This window comes from Mus caroli, chromosome 10 (genome assembly GCF_900094665.2).
Source record: "Mus caroli chromosome 10, CAROLI_EIJ_v1.1, whole genome shotgun sequence".
NCBI classification, from domain to species: Eukaryota; Metazoa; Chordata; class Mammalia; order Rodentia; family Muridae; genus Mus; species Mus caroli.
In genome coordinates this window covers 75,175,539-75,193,545 of record NC_034579.1, presented here as the reverse complement: position 1 = coordinate 75,193,545, position 18,007 = coordinate 75,175,539, and the positions used below count along the sequence as shown (strand labels likewise).

Genomic DNA, 18,007 nt, shown 5'->3' with positions numbered 1-18,007 from the left:
AAGCCCCAGACATCTGACAAGGCTCATAACTTGGGGTGTCTGGTTACCAGCTTAGGAGACACAAGAACTCATTGGCCCCTGGAGTTTAAAGCGGGTTGAGGAGCCACACGGGTTTGTCAGCTGTGTCGGCCCTATCAGCTGTCGTCAGCGTTACCTGAAGCCACGAGCCCGTCCTCACTAACCGGGTGAAGCCCTGATACGGAAACAACAGGAACCTGGTGCACACACCCATACCCGGCATTCCCCGGTCCCCATTCCAGCTTGAACCTATCTGTTCTATATCATTCCTCTTCTACCTGCAGCTCAGCCTCACCTTCGCTCAATTTAGCTAACAGACCAATCTTCCCAAATAACGCTCCATTTCTGGGTCCTGAGGATGATCTAACACGTTCATATTTTTTAAAATGTGGGCTTATCGGGAAAGCTCGTGAAGGGGCCTATGGCAATAGCTTTATTTATTTTTTTAAAAGATTTATTTATTTTAAGTATATGAGTACACTGTCTCTGTCTTCAGACACACCAGAAGAGGGCATCAGATCCCATCACAGATGGTTGTGAGCCACCATGTGGCTGCTGGGAATTGAACTCAGGACCTCTGGAAGAGCAGTCAATGCTCTTAACCGCTGAGCCATCTCTCCAGTCACATTTTTTTTTTTTTTTTTTTTTGAGATGGGTTTTTAGGTGTAGTCCTGGAACTCACTCTGTAGACCAGGATGACCTTGAATTCACAAATCCGGCTCTCCAGGCCTGTGCCATCCCACTTGGCTTCTCTATGAGCTTGTGTCTGTGCATCATGTGCACGCTCCATGCCCATAGACAGCGGAAGGTGTCGGATCCCAGAATCTTGACCTACAGGTGGTTGAGCTGCCATAGGGTGTGGGACTCTAGGAGGGCAGCCAGCATTCTGACTTTGGAACCTGACCTGGCTCTCTGCTGCCACCTCACGGTGGCTGTGCACACGACAGCATCTGAATGCCGCAGACCCCGTTACTGCCCATCAAACAAAACCGACCCAGAGCCCCATGGACAGATCTTGCAGGACTCAGCTGTCACAAACTGCCTCGACCTCCACGAGTTGGGATGACAGGTGCATATCCTCTAAGTGTCCTCCAGGTCTCCCCACCCCACCCCCCACGGTGTGTCCTTTTCGGAGCTGTGTGATACTGCGGGTCCACACTGAGATTCAGCTTTACCAATTGAGCCTCGCACGTCTCTATATGAACTGTGGGTGACACCACTCTTGGTGTGTGGTGTGGCAGAGCCATAATCTTCTCGGCGGCGTAGGAGAGCACCTATCGTGGGGTTGCTCGCTCCCACCCTCCCTGAGGGGCGTGGGAGACAGGCGACAGTACGTGGAAAGCAGCTTTATTCTGGGGGTGGGTCGGGGTCTGGGGGTGCCGCAGTCTAGCGCACGCCGCATTCAGCCTGCAGCCGTTCCTGCTCCAGCGCACGCACCAGGTCGCGCACGAATTGCACCTCAGCGGCCACCTGCGCGGCTAGCGCGTCGTAACGGTTCTCCAGGCGACACAGGCGACGCTTCAGGCCCCCGGCACCCAACAGCGCCGCCCGCGCCTCCTCCTGCGCGCGCGTGCGCAGAGCCTCGGTGCGCCCCAGCTCGGTGCGCAGGCGTCGCAGGTCGCGCCCTAACCCTGCGCTCCCGTCGCGGCAGCGCGCCTCCCGCTGCTCGGCGGCCGCGCGCAGCGCACACACGCGCTCCCGGCACTGGCGCCTGCCTCGCTGCAGCTCGCGCAGCCCCTGCTCTGCCGCCGCCACGTCCTCCAGCACGCGTGAGAAGCGCTCGAAGCTGGCGTAGCTCGTGTTGCGCGGCATGCTCGAGTGGGACTTGAGGCTGTACTCGCGCAGGCGTGCGGCGCGCAGCCGCCGTCGCTCTGGCTTCCGGGCGCCGTCCTCGCGCCTGCGCACCTGTGAGGAGCAGAGCTGAGGCAGGGGGCCACGTCGACAGCCCTACCTCCCCCGAGCTCGATCCCGGGGTCCAGAGGCCTAACCTTGATCCAGGAATGCTCCAGGCTCTGTGCGATGGTCATCCTCCTCCTGCGGGATGGGAGGGTCAGCTCTCTGGTCACTCCACCCAAGGGACCCCGCATGACCCCCATCAGGGCAACACATGTCAGGTGACACCACAATGACCCAAGTCTTCCACAAGTGTCCTATCCCAGTGTATGGAGAAGCCACACAAGCTGTAGCCCTATCAACCCTAAAGCCCCTGCCGCCCCGCCTGGGGATGGGAGTAGACTTGCTCCACCACTCCGGTGAGGTTCTAAGAGCTGTGGTTACTTGTGTAGGGTTTTAAGATTTGTGGTCACTTGTGCCCAGAGGTCCTGGCTCAGTTGGCCATGTCTCAAAAATACAATAAAAAAAGACCCCGAAAATAAAACTGGTGTGGCCAGCCACTGAGGCTGCGACCACGGGCCGCCTACTTGGGGTCTTTGACCAGCAGCCTGCGGATGAAGTCCTTGGCCAGCTCGCTGGTGCTGCTGAAGTATTCCTCATCAAAGTCATAGTTCACTGCCGAGATGTTCGTTAGCGTCTCCTGCTTGGTCTCACCCAGGAATGGGGACGCTCCGCTCAGGCTGCAGAGAGATAGGGCGCATGGCAAGCCAGGGAGGAGGTCACTGATGGGGGCTGACACCCCATACCCTCCCACTGGTTTTCTGGGAATAGGGACCTCAAGTGAGAGTCTGTCTGCTTTAGACAGGCCTGTGGGGTGCTGACGACTGATGTGAGTGGGCTGTGGCCACTGTGAGCGATGCCAGCAGAGAGAACAAGCCCGCCCATAAAAACCGGTCGGCTGAGCAGGCCAGGAAGCAGTGTCCCGCCACAGTTCCTGCCTCTGCTCTCCCTTCTGCCCTGACTTCCTCCAATGTGACTGTGGTAGGAATGACCAAACCCTTTCCTTCCCAAGGTGGGTTTGGTCTTATCACAATAGAAGGCATACTGGGATATCGCCCCATATTCCTGACTCTTTAGGACACTGGCTCCCTTGAGAAGGGAAATATCTCCAGGGAAGGGAGTGGGCAAACCCTAGAACAGGGTCAACAATCCTTATTGAGGAACTGAGATTAAGCCACAGCCTAGAATCCCTCAGTGAGGGTGTGGCCAGGGGTGGGGTCTAGAACCCACAGTGGGGGAGCTAGGGGTGTGGCCAGAGGTAGAGCTAGTGTTCCTTCCCTAGCTATCTCCCAGTGCATTAGCAGCGGTCCCAGCCCTGATCCTGGCCTCTAAAAGGTACAGTCTTAGGCCCCTCTCAGGCACTCACAGGATGTAGGTGATGACGCCGATGCTCCTGTAGGGGGCAGAAAAGACCGGTCAGAATGGCCGTGGCAGCTCCACACCCAGGGTATAGGGCCCCACTTTACTGAGTGTGGTCAGTGTCAGTCACAGGGTCTCCTGAGCATCTGGGCTAAAGCCAGGACCCTCTGTCTGGCGGCAGCAAGCCCCTGGGTCCTGTGTGACTGAGCAGAGCCTATGCAGGCTATGATAGGTTGGGGTCTGAGCAGGGGGCCTCAGCCCTTCCATGCTGCTGTCTAGTGCCCACACCCTCATCAGCTAAGGCCTTCAGGTTGGGAGCAGTTGGGAGAGAATAAGGGAGCACGGGGAGAATAGGGGAGCACGGGGCATATGGAGAGAACGGGCCAGGGCCTCCGCTGAGCCCACTCACCACATGTCAGCCTCCAAGCCAAGTGGCTCATAGTTGACAATCTCGGGGGCTGTGGGAGACAGGATTGTTGGGGCAGGTCAGGCTGAGGCTGTGCAGGACCTACCCTCCTGGGCAGTGCCCACACCCGCCCCTCACCGACAAACTCGGGTGTGCCAAAGATGTTCTTGAACTCGCTGCCGGCCTCGATTCTGTGCGCGATGCCAAAGTCGATGAGCTTAATGCGCGGGCTGGCCGCGTGCTTGTCCAGCAACATGATGTTCTCAGGCTGCGGGACAGCATTGGGTGGTGACTCGTGGTTACCCCAGCCCCGCCCTCCCCGCGCGCCCACGCACACAAACGTGCGCCACCTTCAGGTCAAAGTGTGCGATGCGCTTGGAGTGCAGGTAGTGGACACCGTCTAGGATCTGTTTGAGGAACTGCGTGGCCTCATCCTCCGTCAGTGACTCTTTCTCGGCCAGGAAGTCGAACAGCTCGCCACCGGACACCAGCTCCAGGATCAGCACCACATCTGTCTTGTTCTCGAACACGTCATGCAGTGTAATGATGTTAGGGTGGCGGATCTCGCGCAGGATGCTCACCTCACGCTCGATCTCCTCCCGGCTTACACCGCGCCGGCTGGATGGCAGGCGTCTCTTCTTGATGAACTTGGCTGCATACTCCATGCCCGTGCCCTTCTGCTGGCACTTGCGCACGATGGCAAATTGGCCACTGCAGGGAAGGAGACAGCTCTAAGCACCGCAGACCCGGAGGAAGCCAGGACTCTGTACCCAGCCTCTGTGCGTTTGTACCCCAGGTTTCCCAAAACGGCAGATCCGCCCAAAGAGCCAAATGATTGACACTTTGGGGATGGCTTGGGGGAAGAGAGGGCTGATGGGGACCCAAAAAAGTCAGGTGTGGTTAACCCCAGTGCTGGGGGAGAGAAGGAAGTCCTTGACCAAGGAGTCCAGCAGCCTTGGCAAGCTCCAGGTTCAGTGAGACACCCTGTCTGCAAAAAACAAGGTGACATAAAAATGGTATCCCTTGGGCTGGAGAGATGGCTTAGTGGGTAAAAGCACTGACTGCTCTTCCAAAGGTCCTGAGTTCAAATCCTAGCAACCACATGATGGCTCACAACTGCCTATAACAGCTACAGTGTACTCATATACATAAAATAAATAAATCTAAAAAAAAAATGGTTTCGCTCAGTCAGGTGTGGTGACCACATCTTTAATACAGGAGCAGAGGCAGGAATATCTCAATTCAAGCCCAGGGCCATGTAGCCCCAGCCTCTAAAATGAAACCTACCCTGTAGAGCAAAGCTCCTGAAAACAGCAAACATCTCAGCAGTTTCAGGAAGTCCCTGAAGCTGACCAGATACACTGCCCCCTCCAAATATAAAACATATAAACCCCTCCCCAAAGGAAAAAAAAACACATAAGCAGTAAGGACTCTGATTGACTCAGACCAGCCAGGGTGCCTGGGAGAGAATCAGGGGAATTGAACCACCCCAAGAGGAAGATACCCATGGTGTAGTTGCCCATAGACTGTGCAGTTTGCTCCAGGGTTCCAGGTTTCTGAGCTGTCACCCATGCTGGGGTGGGCCTTGGCTGTCTGAGTCATTTCTCCTCCTAAAATTTACCACTGGACTTTTGTGGTGTCTTGCCTTGGTCTGTCATTGGCTCCCTATGTGGAGCCCAGGAATAGAGCTGCACACCACCAGTTTGAGCTACAAGACTTCTCCTTTCAACAGCCAAACCTTACCTCATAACCTAGGTTAGCCTTGAATTTCGTGACCCCTGGTCTCAGCCTCCTGAGGGCTGGCAAGGTGGAGGCTGTAATCACACCCAGTTAGTTTATAACAAATTACCTTTGACCTGTTGGTTCTTTTGTTTTTAGAATGAGACAAAAGTCTGGCCAGGCTGGCCTCAGCTCCTGAGCCCACGTTCTCACAGCATCTGGGACAGCAGCACACTTTCCCAGAACCTCAAAACATAAATGTTTGGGCTGGAGAGATGGCTCCGAGGTTAAGAGCACTGGCTGCTCTTCCAGAGGTCCTGAGTTCAATCCCCAGCAACCACACGGCTCCTAACTGGGATCTGATGCCCTCTTCTAGGATGTAGGCATACATGTAGGCAGAATACTGTAGACATAATAAGCGAATCTTTGAATAAACAACCCATAAATGTTTTAGGGAACAGAGCATGCCTATTGTAGTACTAAGGAGGCAGAGGCAGGAGGATCAGAATTTCAAGGTCACCCTTGGTTACACAGGGAGTTTGAAGCTACAACATGGAGCTGTGAGACCGCTCCGTGGGTGAAAGCAGCAGCACAGAGCGGGAGGAGAGAACTGAACCAAGCACGCCAGGCCTACACAGACAGGAGGATGGCTCTGAGTTAAAAGCCAGCCTGCTCTACATCTCAAGGTCCAGCACAACCATTATTACCAAACAATAACAAAATAGTCACAAAGATAACAGAATAGTAACAAAACAAAAATCAAAACAATAATACCAACCAACAGAAAGAATCCCTGTGCTATTCCCGCAAACCTGCGTCTCTGAGGAGAGGATCTGGTGGTGTGCAGCCACCCACAGTGGGTAGACCAAGTGCACGTGGGGGAAAGAGGCCTGGGCCACTAGACAGGGCCTGTAGACCCTGTCCTGCACCGGGACCTGTGTCTATCCACTGTACAAGCATCAAAGGTCCCAGGAGGGGGCTGGGGGGAGAGCCGCCAGACAGTCCCAGGACTCAAGCAACCCAATGGCTCGCTCATGAGGTCCCCTCAACAGATACTGCAACAGTCCCACAGAGTCACCACCCCGACAGGCTGACTCCAGCTGCTCACTGGGGAGGTGAGGGTCATGGAGGAGAGGCCGGAGTGACATGGCCTCCTCCGAGGGGTGCTAACCTGGCAGAAACACATGCAAGAGCTTCACCTATGCAATGGCCCTGTGAGGCAAGTGCCACCACCATCCCCACCTCAGCCAGGGACAGCATTCGGCCACTGCCACATGGAGCGAGCGACACAGAGCTGGAGCTTCACCATAGGCAGGCAGGTGCCCCTAAGTGCCCAGTACCTGGCTCTGGCCTGTGATGCTCCAGTGCTAGGGTGAGCGTCGCACACTTGGCTCAAGGACTCGGCTCAAAGCCCACGCGACCACCAAGAACCCAGGGGAGGGCGCATCTCACCTTCCAGCACAGTGACCGGTGCCAACCTGAGTCAGCCCACACTTGTGCTGGGACCGTGTCCATCCTGTCTGTCTGCCCACCTCTGCCAGGAATGATGCATGCATATGTGTGCACAGCGGCCTCAGGACTTGTGTGAAGGTCAAAGGGTGGCCTGCAGGTCCCAGGTGCACATTCAAGGCTACTCAAGGGTGGGTACAGCTGGCAGAGCAGAGGGCAAGGGAAGGGTAGAGCCATGCACGGCAGGCTCCATGCAGCCCCTCAGCTGCTTGCCGTCATCCACACTGTTAGCTCCCTGGCCCACTATGCTGGAGCTCCAAGGCCTCTCCATGGCAGGACCCATGGGTGTATTTTGGACTCTATTGCTGGGACAAAAGTTAAAGGTTTTCCATTTGTAGAGTGAATATTTTACACTGAGCTATCATCAGATTTGTCCTTATGGCAGGGTCTCACGTAGCCCAGGCTGGCCTTGAATTCACTCCCTGTGTAGCTGAGGATGACCCTGAACTCCAGGTTCTCCTGTATCTACTTACTCACTGCTAGGACAGCAGACATGCCCACCATGCCTGCTCACTTGGCCAATTAAGAACAAGGACTCTGGAGCTGGGCAGAAGTTAAGGACTGACAGACATAGGACAGAGCCCTGAGTTCACCTGCTTGTGCACTTGGGACCCGTAAGCCACCCTCTGACCTCTACACAAATGCTGTGGCTACTACACACACACATACAATAAATGTCTCTTAAAAATTAACAAGGGCTGGAGAAATTGCTCCTCACTTAGGAGCACTGACTGCTCTTCTGGAGGTCCTGAGTTCAAATCCCAGGAACCACATGGTGGCTCACAACCATTTGCAATGTGATCGAATGCTGTCTTCTGATGTGTCTGAAGATAGCTACAATGTACTTACATGTATAGTAAGTAAATACATCTTTAAAAAAAAAAACCAGGGCTGGTGAGATGGCTCAGTGGGTAAGAGCACCCGACTGCTCTTCCGAAGGTCCAGAGTTCAAATCCCAGCAACCACATGGTGGCTCACAACCATCTGTAACAAGATCTGACTCCCTCTTCTGGAGTGTCTGAAGACAGCTACAGTGTACTTACATATAATAAATAAATAAATCTTTAAATAAATAAATAAATAAATAATAGTCCAGCAGTGGGGGCCCACGCCTTTGATCCGAGCACTTGGGAGGCAGAGGTGGGCAGAGGGACTGGAGAGGTGGCTGAGTGGTTACAAGCACTGGGTGCCCTTGTTGGTTCACAGCCATCTGTATCTAGAGCTGGAGCCCTCTTCTGGCACGCAAGCATCCATGCAGCAGAACACTGTATACATAATAAGTCAAAATAGAAATTAAAAAATAAAAACAGAGATCCAGGCAGCGAGTGTACAGAGTGGCAGGCCTGGGGCCCGGGCCCACCTGCCCCAACACCATAAATACTTTATGTAAATTACACAGGGTGTCATTCATGGGTTATGCACAAATACATCCTCATTTGCTAGATGAGCGTCAATGCTCAGGATCCTGGACCCACCCTCAGAGTGTTGACTACGTAAGGGCTAAATTGTCCATACTTACCTGACGGGGTGAGCTGGCGTGTGGTACATGAGAAGGCCTCTGTGTTTCTTTCTGTGTTTTTACAAGTTTTGCTCACAGAGACCAGTGGGGGTGTCAGACTCCTGGAGCTGGAGTCACAAGTGGTTGTGAGCCTCTATGTGGTTGCTGGGAATCGAACCTGAGATTTCTGCAAGAGCAGCTGGTGCGCCGGGCAGTGGTGGCGCATGCCTGTAATCCCAGCACTTGGGAGGCAGAGGCAGGTGGATTTCTGAGTTCAAGGCCAGTCTGGTCTACAGAGTGAGTTCCAAGACAGCCAGGGCTACACAAAGAAACACTGTCTTGAAAAACCAAAAAAAAAAAAAAAAAAAAAAGAGCAGCTGGTGCTGTGACCACTGAGCCGCCTCTCCAGTGCCCCATCTCAAGTTTCAGTCTGGGTCTCACATCCCTGGCACGAGATGCCCCTACTTCCCTAGCAGCAGGCTCATAGATGTGACCAGCACATGACAGGGACATCGCTGGAGCCCTACTGGGATGGCACTGGGATGGCAGCCGGGAGATTCTCAGGGCTGGGGGCTGGGGTGGGAAACTCCAGAAGGAAGTGGTTCAGGGTCCCTAGGCAGGAAAACTCCTCCTCAGCCTGTCTTGTACTGGGAAGGTTATTTACATTCCATGGGGATGACGTCATAGGGCGGGCCTTGATGCCCCCAGAAGGCTGGCCCAGAACTCACCAAATAAGGTCTGAAGCCCCTTAGAAAGAGGAAGGGCCTGGTGTGAGGAGGTGGGAGGGGGAAGAGGGAGGGGGCTCCAAAGCACGGACAGGCATGAGAGCTAGCCTAGAAAGAGAATCTGGCTTTCTCAAGAAACACCAAACGGTGTCCTGAACCATCCCAGCACTGGGGAGACACCAATATAAAAGTATCCATGTACAGAACTCAAGAAAGGGAGACCCAGGACTGGTGAGATGGCTCAGTGGGTAAGAGCACCCGATTGCTCTTCCAAAGGTCTGGAGTTCAAATCCCAGTAACCACATGGTGGCTCACACCATCCATAACAAGATCTGACTCCCTCTTCTGGAGTGTCTGAAGACAGCTACAGTGTACTTACATATAATAAATAAATAAATCTTTAAAAAAAATCTTTAAAAAATAAAAAAGAAAGGGAGACCCAGCAAGTCGTAAAACAGCCTGTGCAGTGTGGTGGGACACATCACCCAGGGCTGCCAAGGACTCCCTAGCTCAGTCCCTGGAACTGGCTCGCATGGGAGAGGAGAGCAGAGACTCCAGGAAGACTAAGACACATATGCACAAAATATAGTAATTACATAAAAGAAGTTCAAGGCCAATCTGGGGGACATGAGACCCTGCCTTTAAAAAACCAAAATCAAAATCAACCAAGGCCAGGGTGGTGGTGCAATCTTTTAGCTCCAGCACTTGGGAAGTAGAGGCAGGAGGATCTCTGTGACTAGCACGTTCCAGACCAGCCAGGAGTACAGAGTAAGATTCTGTCTCACGGGGGAAAAGAAGAAACCAAGCTGAGATCAATCCCATAGCAGACAATGCTCCAAAGCACTGTCCCCGGCTCAGGGGCAGCAGATACAGGTCTCCATGTCTCTCTCCACAGAGGACACGAGAGAAAAGGAACTCAGTTTTACTGTCATCTGGGAACCTGAAGTCTGCCGTGGTACTACCAGGAAACTCTGTGGCCACTGCTTCAAGACACAGAGGAGAGGAAGGGCACCCACCTCCCATGCCACTCACCTGCCAAGCTCCTCTCCCATCTCATAATGGTCCTCAACATCCTCTTGCCTGAATGTGGACATGGCAGCTGGCCTTCTGAAGGATTCTGGGGACACAGGAGCTGGAGGGACAGAGGAAACAGGAAATGTTTATCACGGATCCGACTTCTCCCAAGAGGTTTCCCCAGCATATGTGACACCCGATGCCCCTGCCCCAGATTTTCTTTGGTCATCTAAAGCCTCTACCCACAATTCGGTCATGGTAGAGCAAACCTGACACCCCACACTGGGGAGCGGAGGGCTGTACGGCTAGGAGTTCAAGAGCATACTCAAATACTTGGTGAGTTACAAGCCAGCCTGGGCTCCATGAGACCAGCTCAAGTGACTGGAGAGATGGCTGAGATGGTAAGAGTGGGTGCTGTACTTGCACAGTCCCCAAGTTCGGTTTCCAGTGACCTTGTTATCTGGCTTACTAGTATCTCTAACTCCCAGGCCTGATGACCTCTAATGCTCTCTTCAGGAACCTCGGGTACCTGCGGGCACTGCGACACCCCTCTCAGAAACAAGCATAGATATAACTAAAAGAAGCAGAACAACAGCTCTCAAGCAGTATATATATACACAAAACTAAAAAGCACAATACAGTGTCAGGTGCCCTTTACCCTAGTACTCAAGAGGCTGAGGCAGGAGGATTAAGCAGAGTTCCAAGTCAGCGTGGGGTTCTGTACTCGCAACACTTCCATAGCGTCCTGCTCTTGAAATTCCTACCTAGCTTCCTCACCTGTCAATCATGCCCACCAACACCCCGGAACTCAGGGGTGTCGCCGGAAACCTGACGCATGCGCAGCAGTGTTGCTATTCCTAGAGGTCCACCCCTCGAGATTGGAGAAAGCCATGCCCCTCGCGGGTCCCCTCTCCTCGCTCCCGACCTCGTCGCGTGTCCCTTGGGTCCCAACACATCGTCCCGGCCCCGGCCCATTCGTACCGTCCTCAGCCATCGAGTCCCCGCCCGGTGCCAGCGAGAACCTCTGGTACAAATCCTGAGACGGCATCTACGCATGCGCTCACGGCGCAGCGGCACGCCCCCGCAAAACTCGGAAACCAGCTCTCATTGGATCACGACTCTAACCGGAAATTGAACGCACACGCTCATTGGTTAGCATTCGACCTCTCGGCGGAAGCGGACGTTGATTAGTGACATCATCATTCAAGGCTAGGCGAGACTCCAGTGCTCATTGGCCGGCTGGACAAGGATTCACACGGAGGACACCGCCCTCGTGAAGCACATCATTATTGTGCAGATGTCTCCTGGCTGATGATTGGCTAACGCAAGAGGCTGAAAGCCAATAACCTGGAGCCGCGTATGCTGCAGACCAGACCCCTGATGTGCAGGTCTATGGAGTTTGTGGAACTGAGTGGGGTAGTACTGTGAACACACAATAAAATCTATTCCGTTGCATAGTGGGTAATGAGTGTGTGAATCACTGCAGGCCACCACCTATGGGAAGCCAGATACCCTTAAAACCAGGTGCCCAGGAAAGCGCGCTGCACAAAACAAAAAAGGAGCGAGCACATGCGGATCAACCACTGTAGTTTATTACTCCAATGATTCCCACAGCCGGGTTGCAAAGTCTAAGGCAGGCTGCCTGCCTTCCTGGAGGCACTTACCCCACCTCCCCCTCTGGGGGAACTCCACTTGGCCATGGACCCCATAAACCTCTGAATTCATTTATTTAGACTTTTGGACATCTGCGTGTTTCCCTCTGAAAATGTTAAGAGCCGTGTCCCGCCCACCCCACAGCCTGCCAGTCCAGCCTGCAGAGAGATTCCCGCTGCCTTGTAATTCCGAAATAAATAGAATTGGTAGCAAGTGAGTGCTGAGTGATGTCAGGGTGGCCCCAGCAGTCTCTAGAGGAGCACTGTGGGACAGTCTCAAGGTGTCTTCTGATGGGTGGGCACTGTGCAGCATGTGGCAATATCAGGCTGCCTACAGTTTGTCCAGGAAGTTGTCCAGCGCTGGGATGCCCTCTTTCAGGCCCTTGCGCTTGCGGGTCTCAGCTACCACTTGGCTGGGGCGGCTGCTGTTGTCAAAAGGATCCCCAGGCAGGATCTGCCAGTGGTCAAACACACACTGGGGGAAGGCCTGGCCACCGGTGTTGGATCGCAGATCAGCGGTGAAGCCTACGCAGAAGACAGGAAGCTCATCAGGTGACTTCCCTGGGGGGCCATGCTTAGCTGTCTTGCCACCCCTCCCAGGGGGGATTCCTGGGTCCCCTGTTTTGGTTTCTCTGTGTAATTTGTAGCTCTGGCTTTCCCAGCACCCTTAACCAAGCTGGCCTTGAAATGACAGACATCTGCTTCTGTTCCACACCCCCAGCTACATTACACAGGTCTTGCAGGTTATCTGCAAACCCCAGGGACCAGACACTCACCAAAGGACTCATTGACAGGCAGGTATGCCTTGACCACAAACATGGGGGTACCAGCGACCTGGGACTCCTCAAACACATGGCCACGCTTCCTGTTCAGGACACCGTAGATGCCACCCACCACTTGCTCAGGACACTGCGAGGAGAAAGAGGGAACATGGTGAGCAGTGGGCAGAGGCAGGAGAATAGATAGGCGCCACTTAAGATACACAAGTTACCTGGATCTCCACCAGATAGATAGGCTCCATGAGGCGGGGCTGTGCGGTCAGCACACTGGCATAGAGGCAGCGGCGTGCTGTGGGGATGATCTGGCCACCTCCCCGGTGAATGGCATCAGCATGCAGGGTCACATCATGAACATCAAACCGCACACCACGCATGTTCTCCTCACAGAGAGCACCCTGTGAAGAGCTGAAAGTCAGACACCAGCAGCCCCTCTGCACATATGGTCACCAATGCCGACGAGTTCACTCACCTCCTTAGTAGCCCACTGGAAGCCAGCCACCACACTGTCCTTGATCTCATTCAGGTACTGCACACCCTTGGTGATGTCGGTGAGAATGTTGGGGCCAGTGCCATCAGGGCCAAAGCACCAGATCTTGCGGGCTTCAGCAACATCCCATTCATACTTTTCNGCCAGGTAGCGAGCACGTGCCTTGAGCTCCTGGCGGGCAGACACCTCACCCTTATCGATGTCCTCTGCCAGGCCATCAGGGAAGGGCCTGGCCTTCATNTACAGCCGGTTGTGCTTATTGGGGGACTTGGACAGACACAGCACGTTGGATTCCTCACTGACTGTCTCCCGGTACGACACAACAGGGTCAGATTTCTGTGAAAGGGAGACAGACCACAACTGTCAACACTACAGGGTTTCCAGGGGGCCTGCATAGAACCCCCAGTACATGGTGCAGCTCCTCAGGCGCATAGGCAAGAGGAGATGCCCATTCTGGTGCCCACCTTGATGGGGATGCAGGCATGGTCCTCCTCCAGGTCCTTAAGGCAGATCTCCAGGTGCAGCTCACCAGCGCCAGCAATGATATGCTCTCCAGACTCCTCAATGATGCACTATGGGAACAATGGTCAGCACCCTGCCGTGCTCCCCAGGCATAGGGCTTAGCCGTATGACTACAGCAGATACAGGCCTAGCCTCAGCCCCAGCCCTCCCCTGCTTTCCCCAGGTGCCCCCCGTCACCCCTCCAACCACAATAAGCCAAGACCTAGTGGCACACCTGCACCATAGGATCAGACTTAGCCAGCCGCTTCAGCCCCTCCACCAGCTTGGGCAGGTCAGCTGGGTTCTTGGCCTCCACTGCCACCCTGACGACAGGGCTNACGCTGAACTTCATCACNCGCATATTGTGAGCGTGCTCAAAGGTGGTGATGGTCCCGGTCTTCACAAGGAACTGGTCCACTCCGACCAGCCCCACAATGTTTCCACAGGGCACATCCTCAATCGGCTCCACGTAGCGGCCCATCATCAGAATGGTTCTAGAGGGAGGGCAACTGTCAACAGGGCGCTCCTGGGAAGCAGCCAGGGCTCAGGAAAGTAAGGCCAGCGCCCACCTCTGGATAGGCTTCAGATACAGGTCCTCCTTCTTTCCAGGCGTGTAGTTGGGGCCCATGATCCGGACCTTCAGACCCGTGGACACCACCCCAGAGAACACTCTACCAAAGGCATAGAAGCGGCCTTTGTCAGAAGTTGGCACCATCTTGGAAATGTACATCATAAGGGGGCCTTTGGGGTCGCAGCTCTTAATACCTATGGAGAGTTGGGAATTCAAGTCACCTGGTTGCCAAGGCTGGAGGACCCAGGAGCTAAGCCCGGGAGACCCTACGGTACATACCCATGGCGGCCTCATCGTCAGGTGGCCCCTCGTACAGCAGCTCACAACGGTACTTCTGTGCAGTGACAGGGGACGGTAAGTGGATGGTGATCATCTGCAGGAGGGCGTCCCCTGCAGGCAGCCAGCGGCGCATCACAGCCTTGAGCAATGGCTTGCCCTCCTTGTCCTTGTCCTCACTGTCCAGCTTGATGTCGAGCTTCTCAATNAGCTTGGCTGTCTCCTCCTTCCTGAAGTTCATGATGGCGTCGAACACCTGTTTGCACAAGGGAAGCGGGTGAGCGATGGCAGGTCATGGGAGCAGCTTCCCAAGGCTGGGAACACAGGCCAGGACCACAGCTTACCCACCTTGAAGATGGGGTCCAGGATGAGCTGGCAGAAGGTGCGGGGAAGTTTTTTCCCATCTGGGCTATTAGCTGACTTACTGAACTTGCCATTGGCCGGATCAAAGTACCTGTGGAGAGCAGTCACATAGTATCAGCAGGCAGGCATTGGCCACAGGTGGCAGGGTTAGAGACAGTCCCCATGGCCATGTATGTACCCACCGGTCTCCCCACAGCTTCTTCATCATGTCCTCTACTTTCTTGGCACGCTCAGCTGCGCTCAGCTGGCCCTCGCCCTTGGCTGCAAACTTGGCCACAAACATCTCCGCAAACTGTTTCAGGGTGAAGGCCCAGCCATGCAGGCCAGAACCAAAGCCTACGGTGCCCAGGACAGGGTCAATCTGAGGGAGGAGAGTAGCCATTAGCCGGGCAAGGTGGTCAGCAGCCAGCCCAGCCACAAGCCCAGTCTCAGACACTGAGTTTCTTCAACAGACATCAGGTCAAAGTGAAGAATTTCAGTCATCATGGTGGGTCAGGGATTCCCAGGGAGTGTGACCCTGAAACCCCCCACAGAAGAGCTTCGCACCATGATATTTCCCATGGGCCCACTCTCGCCCTCGCCATAGGTAGAGATGATGACGTTGACATTCTCCACGATGCGCTGGAAGGTCTGGTAGAGCTCCTCAGGCTCCAGCTGCAGCTCAAGCAGGGCTCGGTCCATCTTGTTCATCATCAGGACAGGCTTGATGCGCTCAGCGATGGCCTGGCGCAGCACCGTTTCTGTCTGCACACACACGCCTGAGGACAGGGTGGAATGGACTAAGTACTTACCCTTAACTCTCAAGTACTGACAGTTCAAGGCCCGAAGATCACGTATGTTGTCTGTGAAACGTACACAAGCACTCTCCAAGGTTCGTGGTGTGGATGCCCAGGCGCTAATCTCCAAGTGTGTCCAGTGTACTAGGCCCTATGCCACTCAGCCCCTCCCACCTCCAGAGACCCATGGGCCTCTGCCTCAGAGCACTGAAACTATAGGAAACTGGTCCCACTTAGCTGGACTTCACAGTCTCCCTGCCCAGACATGGGGACTGGCACATGCAATTTCAAACTAGCCCTTAATTCATCCTTGCCTTAAAATGAATTTGATTTCAATTTACATCCACAAAAATGTGGTACTGGGCCATGAAAACACCAGCTACTGTCTGTTACAGCTCCCACCCACCAAGGCTTACCAGACACACAGTCCACCACCACCAGAGCTCCATCGGTGACACGCAAGGCAGCTGTCACCTCTGAAGAGAAGTCCACATGGCCTGGAGAGTCGATGAGGTTGATGAGGAAGCCCGAGCCATCCTTGCTCTGCTTAATGAAGTTCAGGTCGTTCTCAGAGAGCTCGTAGAAGAGGGAAATGGCGCTATGAAGAGGAAGGGGTCAACAGCCCAGTCAGCATCTCAGCAGGGCAGGCTAGGCAGCACACACAGGCATGTCACAGAGAGGCCCCTAAACACACCACTATTTGTCCACTGGCAGCAAACACACCCGGGGAGTTGAGCGACACCCCCTCGAGACTGTCCCCTCACTCACGTGGATTTGATTGTGATGCAGCGCTCCTGCTCATCCTTGCGCGTGTCAGTGAAGCGCGTCTCCCCAGCTCGGGCGGAGGCAATGATGCCGGCCTTGCACACCAGGGAGTCGGTCAGGGTGGACTTGCCGTGGTCCACATGGGCGATGACTGACATGTTCCGGATGTTGGCTTTCTTGTCCATGATGGCACGGATCTGATCTACTGTGAAGTTCACCTGTGGTGGCGGAAGGTCAGTCAGGCTGATTCTGGGAACCCAACTTGGCAGGCATGGGCGAGTCAATAGCACCACACAGCAGGGGCAGGAACCAGATGTCGCCCCAAGATTGGAGCTGAGCTCATAGTGTGACTCAAGCCTACAAGCCCAACACCTCTGAAATAAGGACCAAAAGTCCACAGATGTGTCATAGCCCGAAACAAATGCGGAGACCAACAACTGGGACAGTTAAGAGCAAGCCTGTGCTAGGGGAGACCCTATCTTGAGGTTCAAGTCACATAACCTCAGCACAAGAGTTCAAAGCCAAGGTGGACGGCCACCTCAGCACGGCAAAGATGCCGGATTGACTGGGACCAAAGCACGAAAAGACCTCGCCTGCTACACACACCACCTCTTCCCCAAACCTCTGGGTGCTGTGCGCCAAGGTCAAATGCCAGGATCAAAGGCCACAGTACGCCACTAGGCCCAGTAAGCCACTTTCTTAGATTGCAGGAACCGGTGGTCACGTGTGAACCCAGATAGAAAACAGAGACGGAGGCTACCGGAAAGGGTCCGGAAGGCGTTCAGCCCACTGGAGGTGTCCAAGGAAGCCAGCCCTACAGGCTGTCACCTCCCGAGGACACCCTCCGCCCGTCACAAGGGGCGCGGGGACGGCGCTCTGCCCGCTGCCACATCACCACGCGCAACCCCTCCCGCAGCCACCCCGGCGGCCGCGGGGAGATGAAGGACTTCACGAAAACACCCCAACCTCGGCAGCCTGACAATCCCAAGGCCCTCAGGGACACGCAGACATGGCGCCGCGGCCCGACCACGTCCCGCCGCCCGGGCCAGGGTAGCCATCTCTCTCCCTCCCGTCCCTTTCAGGGTCCCGCTACCGCCACGTCCCACTGCCCCAGAGATTCGTCTCGGTCCCCGAGTCTTACGGAGCCGGAGAGACTCACCATGGTGGCGGATGGCGACGGATTCTCAGAGTAAGAGGTGAACAGGGAAGCGCGCCGACGATGGCGGCGGCTGCGGCGGAAGAGACCGCTGACGTCAACGCCCGGCCTTTTATAGGTCGACGCCGGTTGGGTGCGTCACGTGACGGCGCGGGTGCTGGTCCGGCCGGGTTGGCCAGGAGCCAGCTGTGGCCGGAACTGCGCATGCGCAGAGCGCGGTCTTTGGGACTTAACACTTAAACTGCCATGGGAGTGGCTGCGGCGCGGCTGGGGCGTGGCTAGCTCAGTCTCTGGACCCAGGGCCAAGATCCACCGGTGGGTTTTTAAACAGATTCCTCAGAACACAGTTGCTTTCAACATGATTCTTGAAAACCTTGTAGGTCAATAGGAAAAAGACTTTGAAATTCGGACCGGTCAGTGGGTTGTGCCAAAGTTCGATTTCCTGGGTTTGAGACTGTTATGTAATTTGACACCTCTGGGAAAAGCTGGAGAAAACGACCCTAGAGGCCACAGGTTTTTTTTTTTTTTTTTTTTTTTTTT

At 54.8% G+C, this 18,007-nt stretch overlaps 2 protein-coding genes and 1 non-coding gene across 5 annotated transcripts; all 3 read right to left on the bottom strand.

Annotated features, from left to right (window-relative positions):
• Positions 1-1,348: 1,348 nt before the first annotated feature.
• Dapk3 (death associated protein kinase 3) lies at positions 1,349-11,214 on the bottom strand. 3 transcript variants are annotated; one of them, XM_021174047.2, is made up of 9 exons: positions 11,123-11,214; positions 10,160-10,259; positions 4,027-4,387; positions 3,815-3,944; positions 3,680-3,728; positions 3,278-3,304; positions 2,439-2,591; positions 2,007-2,052; positions 1,349-1,923 (listed from the first exon to the last, which is right to left on the bottom strand). In XM_021174047.2, the coding sequence occupies exons 1-9, from the start codon at positions 11,187-11,189 to the stop codon at positions 1,405-1,407; spliced, it is 1,452 nt and encodes a 483-aa protein (XP_021029706.1). In that variant the 5' UTR covers positions 11,190-11,214; the 3' UTR covers positions 1,349-1,404. The 3 variants fall into 3 exon arrangements, with proteins under 3 accessions (XP_021029706.1, XP_021029708.1, XP_021029707.1); XM_021174049.2 differs by lacking the exon at positions 11,123-11,214 and adding an exon at positions 10,919-11,014; XM_021174048.2 differs by lacking the exon at positions 11,123-11,214 and adding an exon at positions 10,800-10,908.
• Positions 11,215-11,711: 497 nt separating this feature from the next.
• Positions 11,712-17,573, bottom strand: Eef2 (eukaryotic translation elongation factor 2). The gene is made up of 14 exons (XM_021175289.2): positions 17,471-17,573; positions 16,315-16,529; positions 15,963-16,144; positions 15,317-15,528; positions 14,953-15,131; positions 14,756-14,861; positions 14,411-14,663; positions 14,130-14,325; positions 13,796-14,054; positions 13,524-13,631; positions 13,042-13,395; positions 12,785-12,967; positions 12,570-12,702; positions 11,712-12,318 (listed from the first exon to the last, which is right to left on the bottom strand). The coding sequence occupies exons 1-14, from the start codon at positions 17,471-17,473 to the stop codon at positions 12,125-12,127; spliced, it is 2,577 nt and encodes an 858-aa protein (XP_021030948.1). The 5' UTR covers positions 17,474-17,573; the 3' UTR covers positions 11,712-12,124.
• On the bottom strand, positions 15,197-15,260 carry LOC115032209. The gene has a single exon (XR_003837865.1). It is a non-coding gene; the product is annotated as a small nucleolar RNA SNORD37 (small nucleolar RNA).
• Positions 17,574-18,007: the final 434 nt, after the last annotated feature.